Source organism: Rhinatrema bivittatum, chromosome 2 (assembly GCF_901001135.1).
Source record: "Rhinatrema bivittatum chromosome 2, aRhiBiv1.1, whole genome shotgun sequence".
Taxonomy (NCBI): Eukaryota; Metazoa; Chordata; class Amphibia; order Gymnophiona; family Rhinatrematidae; genus Rhinatrema; species Rhinatrema bivittatum.
Genome location: NC_042616.1, coordinates 104,608,942 through 104,634,892, shown reverse-complemented (window position 1 = coordinate 104,634,892; position 25,951 = coordinate 104,608,942). Strand labels below are relative to the sequence as shown.

The 25,951-nt window shown below is 47.4% G+C and overlaps 1 protein-coding gene across 1 annotated transcript in view; it reads right to left on the bottom strand.

The window, feature by feature from the left end:
* Positions 1-25,951, bottom strand: part of WDR60 (WD repeat domain 60) — a 373,459-nt gene that overhangs the window by 4,715 nt on the left and 342,793 nt on the right. Inside the window, exon 23 of the mRNA XM_029588515.1 lies at positions 18,512-18,735. Coding sequence (XP_029444375.1) covers positions 18,512-18,735 — 224 coding nt within the window. The remainder of the gene's footprint in view (positions 1-18,511; positions 18,736-25,951) is intronic.

Below are 25,951 nucleotides of genomic sequence, written 5' to 3'. Positions count from 1 at the left end.
ACAGCGCTTGACTCCAAAGTGCGTAGCTGCCTGGAGTCTTCCGACGAGAAGGAAGGTAGCTCCACTGACTGATTGAGATGAAAGGCAGAGACTACCTTAGGCAGAAAGGAGGTTTCCGTGCGCAAAGAAACCCCTTCCTCAGTGAAATGAAGATATGGCTCCCGACAGGACAACGCCTGGAGCTCCGAAATATGGTGCGCTGAACTAATTGCCACCAGAAAAATAGTCTTGAGAGTGAGATCTTTGATGGTGGCCGTCCATAGGGGCTCGAAGGGTGGACCGCCAAGGACACGGAGCACCAGATTGAGGCTCCAAGAAGGACAGGACGGCCTAGACGGCGGCTTCAGATGCCGCACCCCCTTGAGGAACCGCAGAATATCTGGATGGGATGAGAGTAGTGATTCCTTTCTGTTGTGGAGAAGAGCTTCCAAAGCCGCCACCTGGACCCTGATGGAGTTATACGCGAGACCCAAATCCAGACCGGCATGCAGGAAAGAAAGAATCTGCGCCACCGAGGCATGAGCCAGACGAATGGAACGCGAGACGCACCAATTCTCAAAAACCTTCCACACCCTCACGTACGTAACGGAGGTAGACGTCTTCCGCACCCGCAGCAGAGTGGAAATCACTACCTCCGGATATCCTCGACGCCTCAATTTGCCCCTCTCAAAAGCCAGGCCGCAAGACAGAAGCGATCTGCCTCCTCGAAAAATATGGGACCTTGTCGGAGAAGTCACAGGAGGTGACCGAGACAAACCGGCTCCTTGACTGCCAGGTTGAGGAGGTCCGCGAACCACGGGCAATGGGGCCACTCCGGTGCCACCAGAATTACCGGCCCTGGATGACTCTCTATCCGTCAAATCACCTTCCCCACCAGGAGCCACGGTGGGAAGACATACAAGAGGATCTGCCTGGGCCATGGGAGAACCAGGGCATCGACTCCTTTCACGCCGTGCTCCCTTCTGCGACTGAAGAAGCGAGGTGTCTTTGCGTTGACGGCTGTGGCCATGAGGTCCATGTGAGGCGTCCCCCACCGACGTACGAGCAGACTCATGGCCTCCATGGAGAGCTCCCACTCCCCGGGATCCAGACGCTGACGGCTGAGAAAGTCCACGTGCACATTGCCCATGCCTGCGATGTGAGAGGCCGCCCAATGCATCAGCTTTTCCGCTTCCCACGAGACATGTCGACTCCTCGTGCCTCCCTGGCGGTTGATGTAAGACACCGCGGTCGCGTTGTCCGACAGGATCCTGACCGCCCGCTGACGAACCAGGGGGAGGAATCCCTTCAGGGTTAGGCAAACCGCCCTGGTCTCCAAGCGATTGATGGGCCACTGCATCTGTTCCTTCGTCCACCTGCCTTGGATGGAGCTCGACCGACAGACCGCTCCCCATCCGGTGAGACTGGCGTCCGTGGTGACCACCATCCAGTCCAGATCCTCCAAGGACACACCTCGGGCCAGGTGTCGGGGCTCCAGCCACCAGTGGAGGCTGAGGCGAGCTGCCACTGGGATCGGGAGGACTGCCTGGAAATCCCGTGACACCGGCTTCCACCAGGATAGCAATGCCTTCTGAAGAGGACGCAGATGCGCAGAAGCCCACGGCACCAGGTCGATCGTGGACGCCATGGTCCCCAGAACTTGGAGATAATCCCACGCTGTGGGTTCTGGGAGTGACGCGAAGCGCAGGATCTGTGCGCGCAACGCTTGCGCACGCTCCGGATGCAGGAACACCTTGCCCGCCCTTGTGTCGAAGTGAGCGCCCAGAAAATTCAACGACTGAGAGGGTGTGAGGTTGCTCTTGTCATAGTTGATAGTCCAGCCCAGTGACCGAAGTAGACGCACCACCCGGTCCACAGCTTGAAAACCCTGAGGTTGGGACTTCGCCCGAATGAGCCAGTCGTCCAGGTAAGGGTGAACAAGGATACCTTCTCGACGGAGCGCCGCCACGACTACAACCATCACCTTCGTAAAAACGCGTGGAGCCGTTGCCAAACCGAAGGGTACAGCCCGGAATTGGGAATGCTGCCCGAGTACCTGGAAGCGGAGATATTGTTGATAATCTCGATGGATCGGGATATGAAGGTACGCCTCCGTGAGATCCAGGGAAGCGAGAAATTCCCCCTGATGAACCGCAGCTAACACAGAGCGGAGAGTTTCCATGCGAAAGCGTGGATCCCGAAGAGACCTGTTGATGGTCTTGAGGTCTAGGATAGGCCAGAACGTGCCCTCCTTCTTGGGAACCACGAAATAGATAGAGTAATGACCTCTACCCAGCTCGGAGGCGGAAACCGGCATTATCGCCCCTAATGCCAGAAGACGATTGAGGGTCTGACAAACAGCTCCTTGTTTGTGAAGAGACCCGCATGGGGAGAAAAGAAACCTGTCCCTGGGTGCATGGACAAAATCCAATGCATAACCGTGCTTTATAATATCCAAAACCCACTGATCCGACGTGATGCAGACCCACTCTTTGTAAAAGAGAGCAAGCTGGCCCCCCACCCGCGGGGTCGGCTTGTGGCATCATAGCGCCAACTTCGAGGAGGAGCCGGAAGGTGGGGCCTCCTTGCCGGGCCTACGGCCCCGAAAGGACCGGTTCCAGGTATGAGAACGAGATGACAGATTTCGGGGTGGCTGCTGCTGTCTGCCAGTACGAGACCAACGCTGGTTCCAGGACCGATTCCTAGAAAAACTGAACCACCTGGTGGAGCGAGGTCTATCTTCCGGAAGCTTACACACCGCATTTTCATTGACAGACTTGAAGATTTGGTCCAGATCGTCACCGAAAAGGAACTTGCCCTTGAAAGGAAGCGATCCCAGACGGGTCTTGGACGAGGAATCTGGCGACCAGTTGCGGAGCCATAGAAGACGACGGACCGACACTGCTGCCACCATTGACCGAGATAGGACCCGGAGGAGGTCATAGAGGGCATCCGCCCCATAAGCCATTACGGACTCCAACCTGGCCGCCTGCTGAGCCTCCACGGTTGGGAGGTCCTGTGAGGTGAGCAGCTGTTGCACCCAACGGAGTCCCGCTCTCTGTGCCAAAGAACTACAGATGGCCACTCGCACCCCGAGCGCCGACACCTCGAAGACTTGCTTAAGATAGACCTCCAGCTTCCTGTCCTGAAGATCCTTCAAGGCCGTGCCACCCGTGACAGGGATGGTAGTACGCTTCGTGATTGCCGAGACTGCCGAATCCACCGCCGGGACCTTGAGAAGCTCAAGGAAGTCCACAGGGAGGGGATAGAGCTTTTCCATAGCTCTGCTGACCTTGAGAGAAGCCTTCGGCGCGTCCCATTCCCTGGTGATCAACTGCAAAAAGGTGGGACGCGTCGGGAAAGCCTTGGACAGGGGCTGGAGACCTGCCAGGAGAGGGTCCCCCTTCGTCACCTTGGGGTCTGGTGCGGCTGGCTCTGGAGGGGCAATCAATGTCCATCTCCTGAAGAATGTGAGGAATAAGGTCATCCAGCTCATCCGCCTGAAAAATGCGGAGAACCCTCGGATCGTCACCCTCCACCTGAGTCGCCAAGGTGGGATCATCCCCGGCTGGGTCCGGGAGGGGGTCCTCTACCGGGGTGACGGTCAAGTCCCGCGAAGGCCCCGCGAGAGCCCAGGAGGACCCCTGCGCTGCCCTTAAATGCTGCCCACTCCTCTGTACAGGAGACACCCCCAGTGCAGGGTCTAAGCGAGGCAGTTTCAAGGGGGGGGAACCCAGGGGAAACCCCAGGGGAAACCCCAGGGGCTGACTGCTGCTCTGCAAAAAAGCCCTGTGCGTAAGCACCACAAACTCCGGACAGAATAAGGGAACCCCCTGGGGGGGGCCCACCGGAGACTCCCCAGCCGGCTGACTGCGTTCCTGCTCTCCAAGAGGTGCCAAAACGGAAGGCACCGTTGAAATCGGGCCCCCTGCCTTCTTGTCCGAAATGCCGGCATCCTCATCTGAGAACAAAATGGCCGCCATTCCCGTGCTCAGTGGGAACGGGGCCTGCCGCTGCCGATGCTCGCTGTCTTCCCCACGGTCTCCTGTGCCACCCCCCTGAAGAGAGCTGTTCTCTCCCGCGGGGAGGCAGCTCGGACAGAGCCCCTCCCGCGAAAGCCGGCACCCCTGCCGGCCGCAGGACGAACAGCCCACCGCGCGCGGCATGACGAGGCCCCAGGGGAGGCAGGCAACACGCGGTGCGGCACACAACCCCTACGATTCGGTGGCCCAGGCGTGCAAATCACCCTCCCCCCCTTGCTGACCCGCCGGGGAATGTAGCCTCCCAGCGGCTAGCGGCCCCGGGGAATGGTACTTTGCGGGGCCGCAGGTCAGCGTCGAAACCGATAAAGAGCCTGGGGGGGTGGGGTCAGCCCCACTGACTTGTCCCCCGACGATCCGGCGCGATGCACAGCACCGGCAAACTGCAAAAGGAAAGCAAACCTAAAATAAAAAAAATAAAAATTTTAGCACTTACCCTAAAAGCAAGGAAGAGAGGGAAGAGGCACAGAGGAAAGAACACAAGAGAGCAGCCTGTCAGCAAGTCCCTCTTGCACTAACCCAGCCACCACCGTAGCTTAACCTGCCCTGCTCCTGCTCTTCATATCTCTTTTTTTTTTTTTTCTTGATCCCTCAGACAGAAAAGGCCTAGAAACCTAATCTCCTGTGCTGGGGACTGCCAGTCCCCTGCTCACATCTGCTGGAGTCAGAAGATACTGAGGATTGAGGCATAGGGGATGAGATCATATAGGACCTCCCCCCGAGCTTTTTGTTCTGACTCCATCTGCTGGACGGGGGACATAACCCACCGTCTGGACTGATCCTGGTACGTACAGGGAATGGGCATTTAGAGGCTTGGTGGCTAGACATCTAGCAGATCTGGCCTTCTATGGAAAAAGTGCAGTCGAGGAGATCACGTGTAGAGTAGTAGCCTATTGTTCAAAGCAATGGCTCTGATCCAGGGAAGCCAGGGATCAATTCCCACTCAGGGTTTACTAAAGGCAAATTACCTCTCCTTTTCGAAACAATAAATGCTGCAAATAACCTTTGGGGGGGGCACACTGGTTGCTGCATGCCAACCAGGTCCCATTGATCAGTGCTCAGAAAAGTAGTAACAAGCGGAAAGCCTGATGTCAGGAAATTTACCACACACTCCTTATGGATTAGAGCAGCCACAAACACCGCACAAGTGGGTATTCGGATCGACACCAATATGGCAGATAGGAAGATGAAGATCAGCTGCAGTGAATACGTATGCTAGGATAGAACAGGCAAGCACATTTAATCATATCTCCTAACGTCATTTTTCAGATCTGTGTCAGGCCCAACTGATGGGTTAGTGTATCGGATACTCTTTTGTACAGCAGGCTGCCAGGAGAGAACATGAGTGCCCCCAGGGACCACACTTTGGATTGGCACCTCACGTGCTGGTTGCGACATGGATGGGTAAGCTAGGTATGCATTGGGACCATTTCTTCCCCCTTTTCTTCGATGCTTGAGGGATTCGATGGCAGCTCCAGATGCCATCATAACGTATTTGGGGGGCATCGACCTTGAGGAATTATCAAGCAGGCAGCTAGTTATGAGGGTCAAGAATGACCTGGCCGAAGCAGATGCTTGGTTTCCACAGTCAGGAATGCAGAGGAGGGGACTCAAGACGTTCAACCGTACGATCGGTGTATGGACCGCAAGTCCAGTGGTTGCCATATAAGGCATGAACTGGGGGGGATGTCCAATGTAAAGGTTTGTTCAGGTCAGACCGTCCATCTTTTGGACATTGTCTATGATACACTCAACAACACCCAGCAGGAAGCTATGGAGGGATGGTTTTTGAGATGGAACTCAGCTGCAGCTAGATGTTGGGAGGCAGCATGAGGCAAGGATGTGCCCTACCTCATGCCTGTGGCAGTTAACCAGGCCAATAGGGGCATTTTGAATGTGGTGCAGGCGGGCATCATGGTCCAAGACAGCAGTGGACTGGTACCTTGGGTGGCACAGGGTGTGGAGTTCTGTACACCGCAGGTCAGGGGCCCCCTTGCTTGGGGACAAGGTGGGGGGCCAGGGTTTGATGCTGCCTTTCTGGGCAGCATTGGGGGCAGCTGAGGTGGTGTAGCCTGGTCTTGGGCAACTGCCATACCAGCTTGGGTATTAGTTTATTAGGGGTATACATATATGGTTAATAATACAGCTGCAGCCTTTTTTATCCAACATCCATGTTTGTTCTTATTCCTTATTTAATGAATGTATCTATGCATGGCTAGGGGTCACTCAGAGGTAACGGGGTGGTGGGAAGTTGGGGAGTAGGAGGGACAAAGACGGGACAACAACACAGTTGCGGCTGTTAGAGTTACTGCTTGGCCAAAATTGTAGTTTTCACTTGAAGGATTTTCTATACAGTAATGAGCAATAAATATATGGATAGAAGACCAGTTGGCTGCTCTGCATATGTCCTTTATGGATGCAGAGTGAAGATGTGCTAAGGAAGTTGCTGTAGCTTTGACTTGATGAGCCTTCACTTTACTAAGAAGATATTGTTCTGATTGATTATAACAGTAAAAAATGCAATCAGAGATTCAAACTGAAAGAGTTCTCTTTGTTATCAAGAAACCTTGGCTGATTGGGTTGTAGTCAATGAGTAGTTGTGAAGACTTCCTGTAAGACTTTGTTCTTTGTAAACAAAATAGCATAATTTTTCTGCAAACCAAAATATGAAGAGCCTGTTCACCTTTATTAATGTGTGGTCTTGGTAAAAATGCAGGCAAAACAATGGATTGAGTTAGATGAAATTGAAAGACCACTTTTTGTAGAAACTTATGAAGAGTTTTCAAAATTGCTCTGTTATGGAAAATCTGAGTAAAGGGAGAGTACAATACCAAGGCTTGTAGCTGGCTGATGTAACTGCTATTAAAAATAAAATAAACTTTCCAAGAAAGGAATTTTAGTTCTGCTATCACCAAAGGCTCGAATGGTGGTTTCATGAGTGAGCCAGTACTACTCTTATCGGAGGTTTAAGATGATTTAGGCCTTTTATGAATCTGGAAAATATAGATTGATGGAAAAAAGAAAAATCTTTTACATTTTCAAGTTATGCTGATATAGTATTGTCAGATTGTAAGCACCTGCAATATAAAACACACAGGGAATGGTGCGTCAATGCTGGTTTATTAAGAGCTAAGGCAGGGGTCAGGAACCTTTTTGGCTGAGAGAGCCATAAACGCCACATATTTTAAAATGTAATTCCATGAGAGCCATACAATATGTTTAAAACTAAATACAAGTAAATGTGTGCATTTTATGTAAGATCACACTTTTAAAGTACAATAAGTCTCTGAAAATATTACACCAGGCCTTAAGACACCAATACATCTCCTATTAGGAAAACGGACCAAGTCAGGCTGCTATAGAGTCCTACACAGAAACTACACGCCAGCAGAAAACCTCACCTGAATCACGTGCTGTCCCTCACCTAACATAGAATAAAGAGACCAAAACGCATAACAAGAAGCATGCAGAAAAAACTGAATTGGAAACTGCAACAAGCCAGAGTCTCTGTATGCAGTGTAACAAAGGAAAAAAGAAACATCACACATCCTTATAAAACAAATCAAGAAATATAAAATCATCAGCAGTAAAACTGTACTAACAAAAAGAACATATTTCGAAACAGCTGATGAGTGGAATATCCAATAATTAAAAACTCATATAAAACATTTCCAGATACCAACAAAATATTTCAAAATAGCAGACACAAAGATCCAGTAATGAAAAATAATAAGGATACAAAATTTTTTTTGCTCTGCATACCTGGGAACGTTTGATATCCAGGTGTCCTGAGATTGTTCTGAATTAGCAGGAGGTGGGGTGGTTTGCTTGGAACTTTCTCCTCTCTCAGTCACATACCAGCGCTCTCTCTCACACTGGCTCTCAATGACACACCTATACACACATGCTCTCAGTCACTCACATATACAAATGTTTTTTCTCTCTCACTTATATAGGCTCTTAATTACACATTTACACACATGCTGTCTATCTTTTCACGCTTACACACACACAGGCTTTCAATCACATAAATACATGCTGTCTTTTTCTCTCACACACAGACTCTCATTCACATGCTTACAAACATGTCCTCTCTTTCTCTCATTTACACACAGGCTCTCAATCACATACTCACATGCTCCCTCACCTAAATCAGCTCTCAATCACACACAGACACACATGGTCTCTCTCTCTCTCATTTAAACACAGGCTCTCAATCACATACTCACATGCTCCCTCACCTAAATCAGCTCTCAATCACACAGACACACATGGTCTCTCTCTCTCATTTAAACACAGGCTCTCAATCACATACTCACATGCTCCATCACCTAAACCAGCTGTCAATCAGACACAGACACACATGATCTCTCTCTTACTTATACACACAGGCTCTTAATCATACATACACATGATCTCTCTCACACACAAAGGATCTCAATCATACACACATACTCTTTCAAACAAACAGGTTTTCAATTACAAACTTACACATACAGGTTCCCAATGGTAAACTTACATTCATGCTCTCTCTCTCACAGGCAGGATCTCAATCACAGACATACTCTCTTTCACATATACAGGCTCTCAATCATTCACATACATGCAATCTCTCACTCACACACACAGGATCTCAAACACACATGCTTGCTCGCTCATTCACTCTCTCTCTCCCCCCCCCCCCCCCCGGGAACTCGCGGCAGCAGCAGCCACCTCCCAACGCTAACCTCCTTCATTTTCAGCCCTCGCGGAGGCGAAGGCGGAGTCCCATCGGCCGCGGTTGAAGATTTTCATTTTCCTCCGAGCCGCGCTGCAGTCTTCTTCCCGCGCAGGCACCCGATGCTCTCCACTTCCTCTTCCGGGCCGCGGGAAGAAGAGAGCACCGGCGTGCTCTCTTCTTCCCGCGGCCCGGAAGAGGAAGTGGAGAGCATCGGGTGCCTGCGCGGGAAGACCCGCGCAGGCACCCGATGACTCCAGCGCTGGCACCCGGCTGACACCCGATGACTCCCGCGCAGGCACCCGGATGACTCCAGTCGGCGTGCTCTCTTCTCCTCCCCCCCGCGGCCCGGAAGAGGAAGTGGTGAGCATCGGGTGCCTGCGCGGAAGAAGAGACCACGCTAGTGTGGTCTCTTCTTCCCGCGCAGGCACCCGATGCTCTCCACTTCCTCTTCCGGGCCGCGGGGGGGGGGGGGGGGAGGAGAAGAGAGCACGCCGGTGCCGCTGACTCCAGCTGTCCTGCCGCGTTCCGCCCGGGCTGACAGCATTTTAAGCCCGGGCGGCGGAGGACCGGGGAGCAGCTGGGTCAGCGGGGAACCGCGAAGTATGGCGACACGTGTCTGCGAGCCAGATGCAGCCCTCAAAAGAGCCATATCTGGCTCGCGAGCCATGGGTTCCCGACCCCTGAGCTAAGGCAACAACATGAGCATTCCCTAATTTAGGATTGCAACATAAACAGATAACTTTAATCAAGGTTGCAAAAACTCATCATTGGGCAAATCTTAAATCCAGTCCACGTATCCAGTTCAAGTCAGTTCCACAGTAATTCCTCTTCATGGAAAAACACAGTAAATACTTGAGACAACTTCTACTTAGAAGACTAACACAGAGTTTCAAGACTTTTACATCACATAATATAACATCAGTATACATAGGAAGAAAAGCTCATGGGTCTTCCTCCAGGATCCCACACAATCATTTGGCCTTCTAACCATGTAAATGCCAGGAACACCTTCCTTCATGGCTGCATGCACGGCTCTTAAAATCTACCCATTTATTGTTTCTTTTCTAATGGAGCAAGACTTGAGAAGAGTTATGAGATTGTACTTCAGGAATTTTAACTCTCTTTTTTATGGTCAAGTTGTTAGAATATTTCCTGACAATTGATACTGGCAATAGCAGATGCAATGTGCTAAGCGGTTTACAACAAGAAAAAAAATTAAAATACAGTCGAATTTTAAATCAGAGTACATAGCATAATCACACATTAAACATAATCACACATTAAACAGAGTACATACACATCACACATTAAACATCATCACATCAAACTTTGATTATAGCTAAAACAATTCAGGAAAGGAGGAGGGGGTTACTTTATTTATTTATTTAAAACTTTTATATACCGACATTCATAGACATATCACATCGGTTTACAAATAACAGGGGGATATAAAAGGGCCCTAAGACAAGAAGTTATCGATTTGGAAATCTCCTTTTAGTTGCGCTATCTGTATAAGTGTGTAGTTAAATACAATAGTGATTGTTATATCTTCTTTATACCAGAACAATTGAAGTCCTTCTTAGATTCTAGAAAGCCTTTGTTAGCTTCTTTAGCCCCCAATGAGACCTAATGCTGATTTGTATACTAATGGCTCTTCTCCTGCTATGATTTTCTTTTTGTTTTGCTATTTTCCTATCTCCTTAAATTTCCTGCTTCCCCTTTGTTGCGCTGTGATGGGAGAAAGCGCTGCGATGGAAGAGAGCACTAGGGGGCGCTCCCCAGTGTGGGACGAGTATTGTGTGCCCCTGCAGAGAGACGATCCATGTCTGGGAATGGAGCAACCCAAGCCCCTGCCGACCTGCGCAGCCTCAGTGAGACCAACCACGCAAGGTTTGGTCTCTGAGTGGTTCTCCGACCATTCCAAGCTCTTTCAGACCTGCCGCTGGGTAATGGCAAGAAACGGCAGGCTGGACAGAGGACAAGGGCGGAAGGAGACATCTGGCATAGGATGGATGTGGAACTGAAGGTCAGACGAAGACAAGAACCTGGAACTGAAGATCAGGAGAAGACGAGGACTTGAAACTGAGATCAGACTTGGACGAGACGAGGTTAAAAGCAGGCTAAAACTCAGTATGAGAAGGAATCCGGGCGACGCCTGTAGCAACCTCCACCTTGGACTAAGCATCGTAGGCCTGGCGAAACAGGCCAGAGAAGTTGGATTGAGGACGGAAGGAAGCTAGGAGTCAAATCCGGAACCAAAGCATCTGGAACAGGTTAAAACATCAGGCCTCCTCGGCGAAGACTCCAGACATCCTAATTGGACTCTCAGGACACTCAGTTAAGGGCAGTGAGGGAGAGCGAGCAAAACATCTTGAAGACTCTGCACTCCGGAGGTGATGAAGGACAAGGAGATCTTCGGTTCTATTCGATGGAGAAGACCCACCAGCACCCTACACACCCCAGCGGGGGTGGTCGCGGACCACTGGGCCACAGCGCGCCCTACTCAGCCCAGCCAGGCTGGTTGCGGACCACACTAGGATGGATCATGGTGGAGCTTGAAGAAATCAGGACAAGACGGACATCAGAACATGAAGACGAATCCGAGGTACATCAGGACTGGACCGGAACATCAGGACTGGACCGGAACATCAAGAAGAGACCAGGAACGGATTGGGATCTCAAGAGAAAGTGCCAAGCTGGAGCAGAAAACAAGGAATCCTGGAGAAGGACTGGCTCCTTGTGAAGGCAAGTTGGAAGTGACGGAGGAGCCATTTTGTAGAGCTGAGGTGACTATGCCCAGGGAGGGGCTCACAGGTGGAGCCAGAGGGACCACTCCCTACTGGCCCTTTAAATCAGGAGAAGAGAGGCGGGCCCGCCCCTAGAGGAAGCTGGGCAGAACCCTGGACAGCGGCGTCCCTGCCGCTGAAGATGCAGGAGCTGAAGAGGGCCGCAGGCAGGCCCCAACATGGGAGGTGGCTTCTTGCTGCTGAAGAGGCCTCCAGGAGCAGCACTACGCTGCAAGAGAGGCCAAGGACTGCAGCCTCCGGGCCGCAAAAAGGAAGGCTGGCTGGTGGCGGTTCCTGCCGCGCTGGAGGGTCCGGGGGCGGCTCCAGTCTGCGAGAGAGGCCTGAACGGCAGCGGCCTGAAATGTGAAGTTGGAGGCTCCCGCCGTGGGACAGCAGCTTTGATAGCAACTTCTTCCACATGTGAGAACCCCGGCGCGGCATCTGCCGCTGAAAAACAGGCCACGAGCGGCTCCTGCCGTGAAGACAGGTAACATCAGCGGCTCCAGCCACACACCGCTGCGACGAGGTGAGCTGCAGAGGGGAACACCGGTGCGGCTCTGGCCACAGCGGCACAACGGTGGCCGCTGGGCTGCGGAAGATGTTGGCAGCGGCCTCCAGGCCAAACATGGCATCGGGCAGGCAGGTAAGAAGCCTCCCGTGGCCCTGGCCACGGGAGGAATCACAACACCCTTTAATTGTTCTTAAAAGAAATAGGGACTAATACTTCTAATTATGCATTGTATTATTTTATTATGTTTTCTTTTGATCCCTATTGTGCTTCCCATGTATTTTTGTATTACATAATTGCAAAATCAAAATAAATATAAAGTTATAAAAAGTATCTGAGAGAGTTTTAAAAATATCCCAGGAAAAGGAGATGGTCCTTTCTAGAATGTTCTATATTCCAGCGATGAAGGGTAAATTACGAAGGAGTTTTGGTATTATTATATCTATAAATAGTTTGGATATACCTACTTTCATGGAGACCTCTCAGGATATTATATTTATTTAAAGCTTTTGTATAGCACTTATACAAAAAATAGAGGTCTAGGCAATTTACAATCTGTAAACATACATAATTGAACAATAAACATGTACTAGATAAAAGTAAAAGATTATAAAGAAATACAACAGATGACACGGTATATAGTTAAAAGGAGGAACTTAAAAAAGGAGATATTTATCCCAGGACAAGCAGGATGCTAGTCCTCACATATGGGTGACGTCACTGAACGGACGTCACCCATATGTGAGGACTACATCCTGCTGTCCTGGGATAACACCTATTACAAGGTAAGCAATTTTGCTTTATCCCAGAACAAGCAGGATGCTAGTCCTCACATATGGGTGACGTCCGTTCAGTGACGTCACCCATATGTGAGGACTACATCCTGCTGTCCTGGGATAACACCTATTACAAGGTAAGCAATTTTGCTTTTTCTGAGCTTTGTATAAAAAGTGATAGAGCACAAGTAGGGTATGAGGAGCTGTATATCATCAGCATAGATTTTGAAATCTATGCTTAAACCAGTTAATATATGGCAAAGAGGAAGTAAGTAAATGTTGAATAGCATGGCTGACAGGAAGGAACCTTACCATCTCAGGCTACACTGTTGGTCACTTTCTGCTCAAAAACAGATAAAGACTTGGTGCCCGTGGCCAGCAAATTTGTTTCACAATTAGAAAATGACATCTTGGAGGACTGTTTGGGGAATGGTGGATTTGAAATTTAATTGGTATCTTTGCTATATGATCTTTAGTGCCCAATGATCTAGTTTTATTAAAGATCATGCAGAAATGAAATGGAATCTTTCCCCCACTGGAAGACTAAGTCTAAATGGAATTTTTGAATAACAATATAATCAATAATTCTTATTTGATTTGAATGTGCTGCAAAGATTTGGTTTGTGTTCTTTCTGTAACATGTTTCCTGGGCTGCTATTGATGATGCTGTTGAGGGTGAGATCATTGAAAAAAATAATACTGATATCTTCTCCTTGAGTAGAAATAATACCTTTTATGATATCTTGCAAAAGTTTTCATGCCATTGTACATCTTTCACATACTGCTGTATAAAAAATAAAATACAAAATACATTAAAGAGCTCTTCTGCCAAGAAGAATGGGCGCAAACTGCACTCAACAACTCATGGCTGTTACTGCTGCAAAAGAGGTTTCCGCCAAGTACTGAGTCAAGGGATGTGACAATTTATGCAATCAAGACATTTTGTTTATTTATTAATTACTTTTAGAATATTTCTAAATTGTTCTTTTATGAATAAAGTAGATAGTATGTTGTGTAGATCAGTGAAACAAACTCCTACTTTAATGTATTCTGATATGTATTTTTTAGACAGTAAAATGTGAAAAACTAAGCAGGTGTAAAGACTTTTACAAGACATGGTATAGACTGAGGTTGCAGCTTTTTAAGATATAGAAGGTTGCTCTAGCATTGCTGCTGATAAGATGAGAAGAGTAGCACAATGATCCACGCTTTCTTTCACATTTTCTCTAAAAAGATTATCTCTTGTACATGGGGCGTCAGCTCAGTCTTTCATGAACATCTTCCCAGAGTCCTGAAGCTCAGGGCCAAGCTCCAATAGATATTGTTGAAATTCTAAACGATTTATCATATGCTGCATATGTAGATCTAATGAAGTGTTTACAACATTCTTTAGCTTCCAGGAGAGTTGTTAGGAAATACTTGAAATCTGATAGAAGATATTGAGTTATTTCTTGTAGTTTTTATAGGCAAGAATATATATGCTGTACCATGTACAACTGATAAGCAGCTATTCTAGAACTTAGCATAGCTAATTGGAAAAGTTTTCTTTGCTGAGCTAACAAGGCAACATCCTAGTCAGGAGAGGAATTAGAATGCATTTTATATCTTTTTGTCTTCTTTAAAGCTGATTCCATCACCACCGACTGATGGGGAATTTGGAATTTTTAATGGCCTAGACAAAATAAAACTTTATACTTGATATCCAGTTTCTTGACACTGGCAGTACTGACAAAGATATCTGCTATACTCTGGTCTGAAGCTTCTATAGCAGCCTATGTACTGATTTGTTACAACTTGTTTCGGGGTTCAAATACATTTAAATATTTATTTAAAATGTATTTTATAATGGGATTAATGCAATTTTTTTTAGCCAAGCTTTTAATTCTTAGGGACTTGTCAGTTTTATTTAGTGAAATGGAATAGTGTATTTTATTTATTTTTTCTTTGTGTTTCTGATTTTATTATGTTTCATTGTTATGTATTATTTAATTTTTTTTATTTTGCACTGTAAATTTTATGCTTGATGCTTTTTATTAATGTATCCACTCTGATAAATTTTTTATATGAAAAAGCGATATATTAAGTTTTCAAACAAACAAATCAGAATGGAGGACATCTGTTCCACTGGTGTAGGAAGTAGCATACCAGTAAAATAATTGTTTACAAAATCTATTTCTTTCTCATAACGGAATACTAGAGGAAGTAAAACAGAAGAACTGTCAGGTTTCAGAATCAAAATGGGCAATATTGGGTTGTTTTGGCCCTGTTTAGATGTTGCCACATCAAGAAAAGATTCTCCGTACCAATAACGCTTCTGCATCAAAGATGGTGTCCTGCTTTTACTTATGTTGTAGGAGCGCTAGGAAGTGGTCCCGATTCCGGGGAGATTGGTGTGCCCTTGGACCACAGCGCGATTGCAGAGAGCTCCGTAGAAGCACCGAGGCAGGCAAGATGTGTCCAAGCATGGGCAGATAGGCTGACCACCGGAGCCCTGACCTCTGCCAAACCTGCACGCACTGGGAGAGACCCAGCAATGCAATGCTGGTCTCTAGGGTAGCCCACCGGCCACTCAATAGCCCTTTCGGACCTGCCACTTGGAAACGGCAGATGCGACAGGACGGACAGAGGTCGAGGACAGGCGATGGTACTGGAACTTGGAACAAGACAGGAACTCTGAGACTTGGTCAAGGCTGAAGACTTGAAGAAGACGAAGACACTTGGAACTTGGAACTCAGACGAGACGAGGACATTTGGAACTTGGAACTCAGACGAGACACTTGGAACTTGGAACTCGGACGAGACAAGGACTCTTGGAACTTGGACGAGATGAGAGCAAGAACTCAGGATACGTGGATACTTAGACAGGCACTGCCCCTCAGGGCACCCTACATAGCTGACATGGGCTGATCACGGACCACCCTGTCCCACTGCATGCCCTACACAACCTGAAGAGGCTGGTCACAGACCACATGGAGAGCGGGACATGCACAGGACTGAGGCTCATGACGTAGGAGGAATCTGGGCAGTGTTCGAGGAAGGATCCAACCGGAAAAGGACTCAGGATCGATATGGATTTACTCTCAGGAAGGTTGGCTGGAACCAAGGTCCGGGGCGAGGCAAAGCTGATCCCAGAGCTAGGAAATAGCAGTTACTTCAGGATCAGGACTGGAACGTAGGACATCAGGATCAGGACTCAGAACTCAGAACATCAGGAACAGGACTCGGAACTTGGAAATATCAGAATCAGGACTGGAACATAGGACAATGAGTACTACAGGACACCAGTACCCTTGGACACCAGGACATCAGGGCGTCTGGACATCTAAGGCATCTGGACATCAGGGACCTCTGGAGATGAGGACATCAGGAACGTCTGGAACACAAAGCATGGCACATCAGGTACTTCTGGACCGGGGGGACATCAGGACTAGGAACATCCGGAGACTGGACATCTGAAGACAGGAACATCTGGAGAACAAAATAGACAAGGACACAGGATCCGTCGAGAGACCAGAACATGGAATGAAGATGAAGACGAAGGATCATGAACCACAGAGGAAGACAAGGGAAATCCCACAAAGAAACAGAGTGCCTTGAAGAAGCAAGGATGGAAGTCAGAGCCTCCCGGATGAAGAGATGGAATCCAGGAGCAGGCAGCTCCTTGCAAAGGCGAAGACGGACTGGCAAAGGGCCCTTTTATAGGGCTGAAAAGGAAATGCCTGGATGACATCATCAGGAGGGGCTGCAGGGCTACTTCCACCGTGGGCCCTTTAAGAGGCAGAGAGAAGCTTGGCTGCGTGCTTAAGGAGGCAGCGCCCTGGAGAGTGGCGTCCCTGCTGCGAAGGAGCAGGAGTGGCACTAGGCCGCGAAGCAGAGCCCAGCAACGGAGGCTGCTCCCTGTCGCAAGAAAGGAGGCTGGAGGAGGCTCCATGCTGTGTGGACTGAGGAGAAGGTCGGCGGCCTCCGGGCCACAAAGAAAGAGGACAACAGCAGCCTACTGGCCACGTGGAAGCATGGCAACGGCGACCCTGCCCATTGCAGAGGAACGGCGTGGATGGTCTCCAGGCCATGCAGGCTAAACAACAGCTGCTCTGACCACCGAGGAGCGCAGGAGACGGCATCGGGATAGCAGGTAGACTGGCGGTGAAGAGGTGAGAGGCTGCTTGTGACTAGGCCTGCGAGCAGAATTGTAAGTTATGGATGGTGCAGACAATTTTTCTGCGCCATGGAGGGATGCCGATGAAGGAGAATGTCTTTTTGTCAATGTAATGCTTGTTGGCTCAGAATATACCTGCTTTGACTTTGAGGTGTTTGACTTATCCTTGGAGGGTGAATGGTACCTATGCTATTTGTCAGAGTCATGGTGCCGATTCTGAAAGGAGCGCATCTTCTTCATTTTAGATAACGGCCCATGCACTGAAAGTCTTTCACCCTAATTCCTGAGGTGGACACCTGAGGAGTATCTAGAAAATCTTTCAACTTGTAGCTTTTTGATCTTCTGATCCTTGGAGACATGCAAGAACAGGCCACACAGTTGGGATCATCATGGGATGGTCCTAGAGAATGAAGGCACCAGTAATGTTGGTCTGATAGAGTCATTTTTGAGGAGCAACAGAGACATCTCTTGACCCCCAGGCTTACTGTCTGCCATTCTGAAGAGGCCCGCTGCTAAATGAAACTCAATTTTTTAAATTTAAGAGAACATTAAATTTCTCTTTTTTATTGACGATTCTTACAAATGAAAAATAAAGACAAAAACTAATAAGTGGCTATATATGAGAACTAAAATCCCCATCCTTTCACATTGGGCCGGATTTTAAAAGGGTTACGCGCATAAGGTACGCGCGTAACCCTTTTAAAACCTCCCTGCGCACGCTGAGCCTATTTTGCATAGGCTCGGCGGCGCGCACAAGCCCTGGGACGCGCGTAAGTCCGGGGCTTGCCTGGGGGGGCGTGTCGGGAGTGACGCGGCATGTCCGGGGCGTGGCTGGTGCGTGTTTCGGGGGCGTGGCCGAGTGCCCCGACACAGCGGCCTGTGTTGGGGCCTGCCGCGCTGGCACGCGTAAGTTACTACTGCCCGGAGGCGGTAGTAACTTTTAAGATAAAGGCAGGGAGAGGGTATAGATAGGGCCAGGGGGGTGGGTTAGGTAGGGGAAAGGAGGGGAAGGTGCGGGAGGGGGGGTGAATGGAAAGTTCCCTCCGAGGCCGCTCCAATTTCGGAGCGGCCTTGGAGGGAACGGGCGGCGAGGGCAAGGTGCACAAATGTGCACCCCCTTGCACGCACCGACCCCAGATTTTATAAGATACGTGCGGCTACGCGTGGGTTTTATAAGATACGGCTACGTGCGTATCTTATAAAACCCCGCGTACTTTTGTTCGCGCCTGGTGTGCAAACAAAAGTACACATGCGCGTAGATTTGTAAAATCTACCCCATTAGCAGAAGAAAGCTACTAAATGGGCAGACTTGTGCAGTGGCAGCTGTGCAGAAAGGTCCATGCAAGCTCAGAACGACCTTCTTGGTCTTTTTGATGTCTGACAAAGCTTTTGCATTTCAGTGCTATCAGATGACATCACCCTACTCATGTAGCTGATTTGTCCTGTTTGTTCACACAGAACACTGTATTAAATGGATGCAGATTTTTGCAAATACATTTCCCTCCAACACACCCCTATCATGCCCCCATTATTTTAATTTACTTACTCATCTGACCAGATGCTTTCTTTAGTTGCAGGCTGCAAATCACTTTCGAACAAATCCCAAATGTAAATATTAGATGTAGCATCAAGGACAAAGAATACTGTAGGTCTGGTCAAAGCCCACTGCACTGCAATAACTGATTGGCCATTCGTGCTATTATTCCATTGCATAATGGGATATTCTGCAGTCATGAGATGTAATCTTATGCTTCCATCTGAACATCCAACCTAAATCAAGAAATACAAAAACTTTAAATATCTATCTTGTTTAAATGTATTGCGGTTGGCAGCAAAACACAAATATCAATCAAATGGATGTGAACTCTGAGGAGCACTTAGCTTACAGCACAATTGCCAATGTTTATCTTTTCCTTAGAGATCACATCTTAATAACTATCTCCCATTGCAAGCTTGTGATCTGCAATCTTTACATGTGTGTTATAGTGGTACCTGGTTCTGCATCTTTATGAAGCAAGTAGCTTTTGTATACCCTGTGCATTTCATCATGAGAGTACCAATTATATCATTGATGAAGGGAGGAATTCTGAAGTGACAGAATTCCAATTAGGGATTGTGTCAATTTATGATACACAGCAGCTAAGTATTTTTTTAATGAAAGAGAAATTCTACAACAATTATCCATTTCATAGACTATTAATATACAAATCCCTTTTAATTGCAAAGCAATATATTTTACTTCTTTTGTTGTCAAACATAACACCTGACCTAAATGTTTGGAAAGCTAAAAGGGAAGAGGTGGCATAAAAGGAGTATAGCTCAGTAAAATTGACTTGTCCTAAAAGATATGCTTTTTTTTGCCAAATTTGGAGACCTTACCTACAAGGCCCTACCTGAGGAATATAAAAACTTGATTAAAATAAAAATAGCTATTTGTTCTAGTCATCATTTTCACTGTCTTTTTTTTTTTTTTTTTTTTAATCATTGCATCATTCTATTAAAGAACTTTACTATATATGTTGTATCCGATATATTAATTCACTCCCTGGGGTGTTGATTTGTTTGGCTGGTATTATGAGGCATTAAAATTGGACTACTGGTGAAATGTTTATATTGGTTTTCTTATGTGATATAGGACCAGATTTTCGAGGATTTACGCGCGTAGGTGGGGTTATGCGCGCTGGGCCTATTTTACAAAGGCCTGGCGATGCGTGTAAAACCTCGGAATGCGTCTAAGTCCCGAGGTTTCAAAAAAGGGGCAGGGAGGGGGCGGGGCAGGGCCAGAGGCCTCCGGCACAGCAGCCATTTGCCTCTGGGTCGGAGGATTGCGTACCGGCCGAGTGCCGGTACGCATAACGTTGTGCCTGCCCGGAGGCAGGCGCAGAAGGTAGGGGGATGCCTAGACTAGGGATAGGGAGTGGGTTGGTTAGGGGAAGGGAGGTTAGGGAAAGGAGGTTAGGGTAGGGGATTGGGAGGGAATGGGTGAAGGTTGCGGGCATCGGCGCTCGCAAGGTGCACAATTGTGCACCCCCTTGCGTGCGCCGACCCCTGATTTTATAACATGGACGCCCACATGGACGTCCACATGGACGCCCGCTCGTAGCTTTTTTAATTTACCCCATATTGTATATGTCTTACTTCTGACCAATAGTAAATCTTAAATATAATTAGGATAACAGAAGTAAGGTAGGCATTTAAAAGAAGGGGTCAGTGCAGTGTTTACAGGGAGAAGAGTTAATATGGCAGCATAAGGTAGCCAGGGAGTTCCACTGTCCTGTATTGTTTATTCTTACCTGTTTTCTTTTTTGATTATGACCTCTAAGAGGAAAGGAAAGGTGATAATTTTTCCTTCTGAGACTCTACTTCATAAAGGCCAGCATTCCATCACATACTTCACGGCTCTAGCTCCTGGTAGCAGGGACATGCTCCCTGTTGCCAGAACCATGGAGGAGAAGCAGTTTCATTTGGTGAGGCAGCTTTGTTCAGTCCCCTCGATAGCTATCTGCTGCTGGCTGAATGCAGCGCCCTTTTCTCCTATGTAGTTGCGGAGCAGACCATTGAGGTCATCAGCAATGCTGATTCAGAGGGAACTTCAGAGGAAGAAGATGCTGGTATGAACACTTTACTACTGGGGCCCTGCAACATCTTATATGGGCAATTTATAGCAGGTTTGGAGACCTGGAGATGAGGATATTCCTTTGGAGTCTGGGCAGTGTCAGATCTGAGTAATCTTGCTGTGGCTGATATTCTTCTTCTCCTTCCAAGCCTATAGTGGTAACCCTGGACTCATGATGTGACTTATTTATTTATTTTCACAATTTCTATTCAGCTCATCCACCAATCTCAGCGGATTACAGTCAACATATACAGTAAAGTTTAACAAAACCTTATGCAACACAACAAACTTGATGGCTACTTTTGGAATATCATTTTCAGAGTGTTTCACCAAAGTTAATTTGATTTCTATTGGACTGGAAACTTTAATTAAAGATCATGAAACAATGGCAGGAATTATCTGGCAGGATTTCAGAATGAAGTTAAATCTATCCAATCTGTGAATGCCATGATTATTCAGGAACAGAGAACTCTTACAAGGAGTTTATTGAAAATCATATAAGATATTTAAATTTGTGCTTTCTTAATTTCCCTAGATTGATAGGGGAATTGCCTCATGTAACTTTAAAGAAATATCTTATGGAAGTTTTGCATATTCCTCTATTTAATAAGGTACATTTTTTATCCTTGGGACAATATAGGAGGGCGTGTAGGAGTGGGTTGGGCAGTCCCCTAATTACTTTATACATTTAACAGCTCATTTGGAATCCTCCACTCTAGAGTTATCAGAAAGAGCTACTTTACTAGTTTCTTTTAATATTGAACTAGATTTAAGCTTTGTAATGAGGTGCTTCTTTAAGAATATGCATGTTAACTTTTTGGGTCAGATGGTCAGAATCTGTCCAGATTTAACTAGAACTATTCAGGAAAGAAGGAAGAGCTTTCTGGCTTTATGCCAGGAGATTTGAGTTTGGGAGCATCCTTTCTTCTGAGATATCCTTGCAAATGTGTTATCAAACTTAATATATATTATTATATATTATTAATATTAATGAGCAATGTACAGGTAACAATCTTAATGAACCATATAGACCAATATATAACTGATTTTTTTTATGTGACATGATCTCTTGCATAATACATTGTCAGTTGAATTGAATTTAATATGTGTGCACTTTATATATAATTTGTGATACCTAAATTGTTATATGCACTTTATACATAAGCTGTGATATTTATACCGTATTTTTGTTATAAGCATTTATATATTGTTCATGGATTGTGTATGATTGAGATAGATGAATGTATATGATTGATATGTTTTAACATTTTTTGGTATGTGGTATTTACTGCAATAACCATTTTTTACAATATTTTTGTAAGTTGTAATCAAAATGTGTGATAAACACTTGAAACATTAAATTGAAAATATATGGGTATTCTCCCATTTTTATTTTCCATGGGAGTTCTCCCTTTTGAGATAATTTTTCAGTACCAGTTATTATTTACACACACACACTTATACACATACCAGGTGGGCACGAGAGCATGCGAAGGGGCTCATGGCTTACCTGGGGCCGTGGGCCGGAGTCGGGCGACAACACGCCGCCGGAGTAGCGCGGGCAAATTCGCCTCTGAGCGCTCCGGCGCTCCGAAGGCAGTGCAGGGCTGGTGTCATCGGGCACACCGGCGCGTCCTGATGACGTCAGCAACATCGGATCTCAGCGGGGAGGGCATTCCTACGGGCCGGCATCATCGGGGACAGCTGAGGCTGGCCCTGATGATGTTGGCCCTCATATTTAAGGCGCGAGACGCGCTGCAGCCGGCCTCTTTCGCGATCCCCAGAGACCAGAAGTTATGCAAAAGCCAGTCCACCCATGGGATGTTTTACCTTGACAGGTGCATGCCGATGGGTTGCTCCGGGTTCTGCACCTATTCCGAGGCCTTCAGTTCATTTTACATGGGGTTATGGCAAAAGGGCCCAGTCAGACAATATAATATACTACGTAGACTACTTCCTTTTCGTCACCCGGCCGGAACAGAGACGGCGGCTCTCCTGTTACAGACTTTTCAGGAGGTGGCAAAGGACCTTGGAGTTCCGCTCACACAAGAGAAGACAAAGGGCCAACTACCAACATGTGCTTCCTCAGCATTGAATTGGAATCTAAAGGATGATATCCAGACCGCCAACGGACAAATTCCAACGATGAAAAAGGGATAAATGGTGCTAATTCTAGTCATTAGGCTCATTTGAGGTCTCCCTTAGCCCTTCCAATTCTCCTCCTGGACGCGTACCAAGTGCAGGTAGGACATGTGTGTCCATCTGATGATAAAAGTGGCCCACATGTGCGCACAAGTCCTAGTTGGTGAATATCTCATACTGAAGAAAAAAGGGGCACGGTTAGGATGTGAGCATTCAGAATAGGGTCAAGAGATATGCACGCAAGTACCTAAGCAAGTGAGCGCACACTCAGATTCAGTGCTGAGTAACTACTGGACAAGGCATCCAAAGTGAAGAAGATTACACTCCAGGAGGTGTAGGCAATGTTGGGAGCATTTAATTTGCATATACGCGAGGACATGGTGGCATGGACCTTGTTCCTGAGTAGTTACAATGGCATATTGGTATGGCAGGAGCCCCCGGTCTCAAGCTGTGACTTGGACATTTATTTAGATGCTTCTGAGGACGGAGATTCGGAGTGTACTGTCAGGGGGGATTCGGCGTGTACTGTCAGGGCGCGTGGGCCGCTGTACAAAGGCCGGCAGCATGGGTGAGTGAAGGAATAAAAGCAAATATAACATTCCTGGAGCTTTTCCCCATATGGGTAGCATGGATAAGTTGGGGGGAGTGCTTGCGGTACAAACACATCATAATTTAGTGTGACAACCAAGCCGGGGTTCCAGTCATTAACAGACAGTCAGCCAAATTTCCACAAGTGGCAGACCTGTTTCGGCAGGTAGTCCTAAACACTTTGCGCATTAATACCACTGTGAAGGCGCAGCAGGTTCCAGGGGCTTGTAATGGTGTTGCAGATCCTCTATCTTATCTGTCACACTCACCATGTGGGATGCTTATTGCATGGGATACGGGAGAGTGTGCTCCTTCCTGAGACAACATTGTTAAAAAAAAAAAAGGGGGACCTGTAGCAGAGGAACAAATTGTGGCATACATATCGTGGGCCAAGGACGAGGGATTGCCCAGGGGCATGGTAGTGAAGCAGCTAGCTGGCCTGGAATTTTTATTTATTTATTTGTCATAGGAGCTCCAGGATTCCAGGATTTCTGACAAAAAAAAAAAAGGTTGGGGGGGGGGGGGGGGAGGAGATTAGGGGCCCAGAGGGACAGGCAGCATCCCATAACCCACAATTTATTAATATTAAGGTGGCATAGGTTGGGCGACATATTCCATTCAACATTCGAGACGCGATTATTTAGATTTGCTTTTACACTAGCCTTCTTCGGTGAGCTACGTGTGTGTGTGAGCTTGTGACAACATCCAAGAAGGATGTTGGTCACACGGGAATGCTGATGGGGAATGTCACAAAGCAGGGGCGACATGATTAGGATGTTCATACCACGGTCCAAAACAGATCAATTGGGGAGGAGAGTGACTGTGACACTAAGGCGATTGCACAGTCAGGTCACTTGCCCCTTTGCCGACTTAGATAAATATCAAGCAGTGTGTCCTAGGAAAGGGAAGCATTTACTTATACATGCGGACGGTGCCCCCTTAACGCGATACTCAAGCGCACTTTATAGGAAATAGAAGAGAATGCAGATAACTTTGGGACACACTCTTTTAGAAGAGGAGTGGCCACTAGTGCGGCCTAGGCCAGATTCACAACTAAGGCCTTACAACAGATAGGGAGATGGTGCTCTGCCACGGTAAATTCTTACGTCAGGCGGGATCGAGCCGGCGTATTGCAACAGGTCGATTAATTGACCTATTTCATTGCAGAATCGTGTCCTAGGTCGGTACAGGAATGGATGGGGCACTCATTCGTGCATTGGGCGGAACATAAGGCACACCAACACAAAAATATGACCCGCATCTGGGCGTGGCACCTCGGGGGGAGGGGGGGTGCACATCACTTGGATGGGAAAGAGCGTAATGCACTGGAAGCAGTTACTGCCCACACTACGGGGCAAGAAGGATTCGTTGGGCCAGACCGGACATCATTATAATACACCTGGGAGGTAACAATTTAGGGGCAATGTCATGCAGACAACTGTTTCGGCAGGTAAAGAGGGATATACGGGAAATACAATCGGGATTTCCGGGGGGGGGGGGGGGGGGGTTTCTTGCTGGTCCGACATAATAATAATATCACGCATTAAATTTTCAAAACAAAGTTATGGGGGAGAGCCCGGAAGAAGTTAAATAGACAGGTCGGAGGATGGTTGGTGCATATGGGAGGCTGTCAGATACGGCATGCACAGGCCGATCTACAGTGAGAAGGCTTTTACAGGCAAGACACGCATGGGCCGATCAATAGTGTAAAGGCTTCTATACGCAAGACAGGGTACACTTATCTGATATAGTGTATGACCTGTTCAATAATGAAATACAGGAGGTAATCGAAAAGAACTATACATGGGTGTAAGGGGGGGCTGCAGCTAGGTTTGGTTTGGGGGGGCACCAGGCAAGTGTAAACACTACCTGGTGCTGGTGGCGGGTTCCCGGGCCAATAGAGAGCTAATAGACATAGGTCAGCCGCAGGGCTGACTAAGCCGGGCGGTAAAAGAGGTGGGGACCACGCCTGGAGTTAGGGCCCCCTTGCTAGTAAATGCGGCGGGGGGGCTGGAAGTGATTTAATCAGGGCCCTCTTGCTAGTAAATGCGGCGGGGGCCCGGAAGCGATGTCGCCTTGCTGGAATTGCGGCGGGCGACAAAAAAGGGGGCGTGACCCCAGGAGCGGTAAGACCATAAGATTGGCCCGGGTGGGTGTACTGTCATAATGTTGAGTTCATATTAACTGTTATGTTAATAAAAGCTGCAGCAAATTCATAGCAAGATTAATGTGTAACGTGCAATTATTTCAGGATGGAAAGGGGGTGCAGGATGCTGAAAGGAGTCCGAGAGGCATTACGGCTCCCAGAGTCAACACCTTCTCCAACACTTCCCATATGGAAGGCAAATTGGATACAAGATGATAGTGAGAAATACAGAACAGTCAAAATTAGATATTTTAAAATCAGGTTTCACTATTGTATATTTCAATTTTATAGGAATTACACTTAGTTCCAATAATGTACTGACAATCTTTGCCAAAACTGGAGAAAGGATAGCATTTCCCTTTTTAACAAACTCTGAAGGTAAAAATCCAAATCACAGTTATCTGCCTTCATCTTCTCCAAGATAACAGTGATTTCAGCTATAGATACAGGTGCAAAGACAAAAAAGATCTATCTCCTAGGCTACACTCCATAAA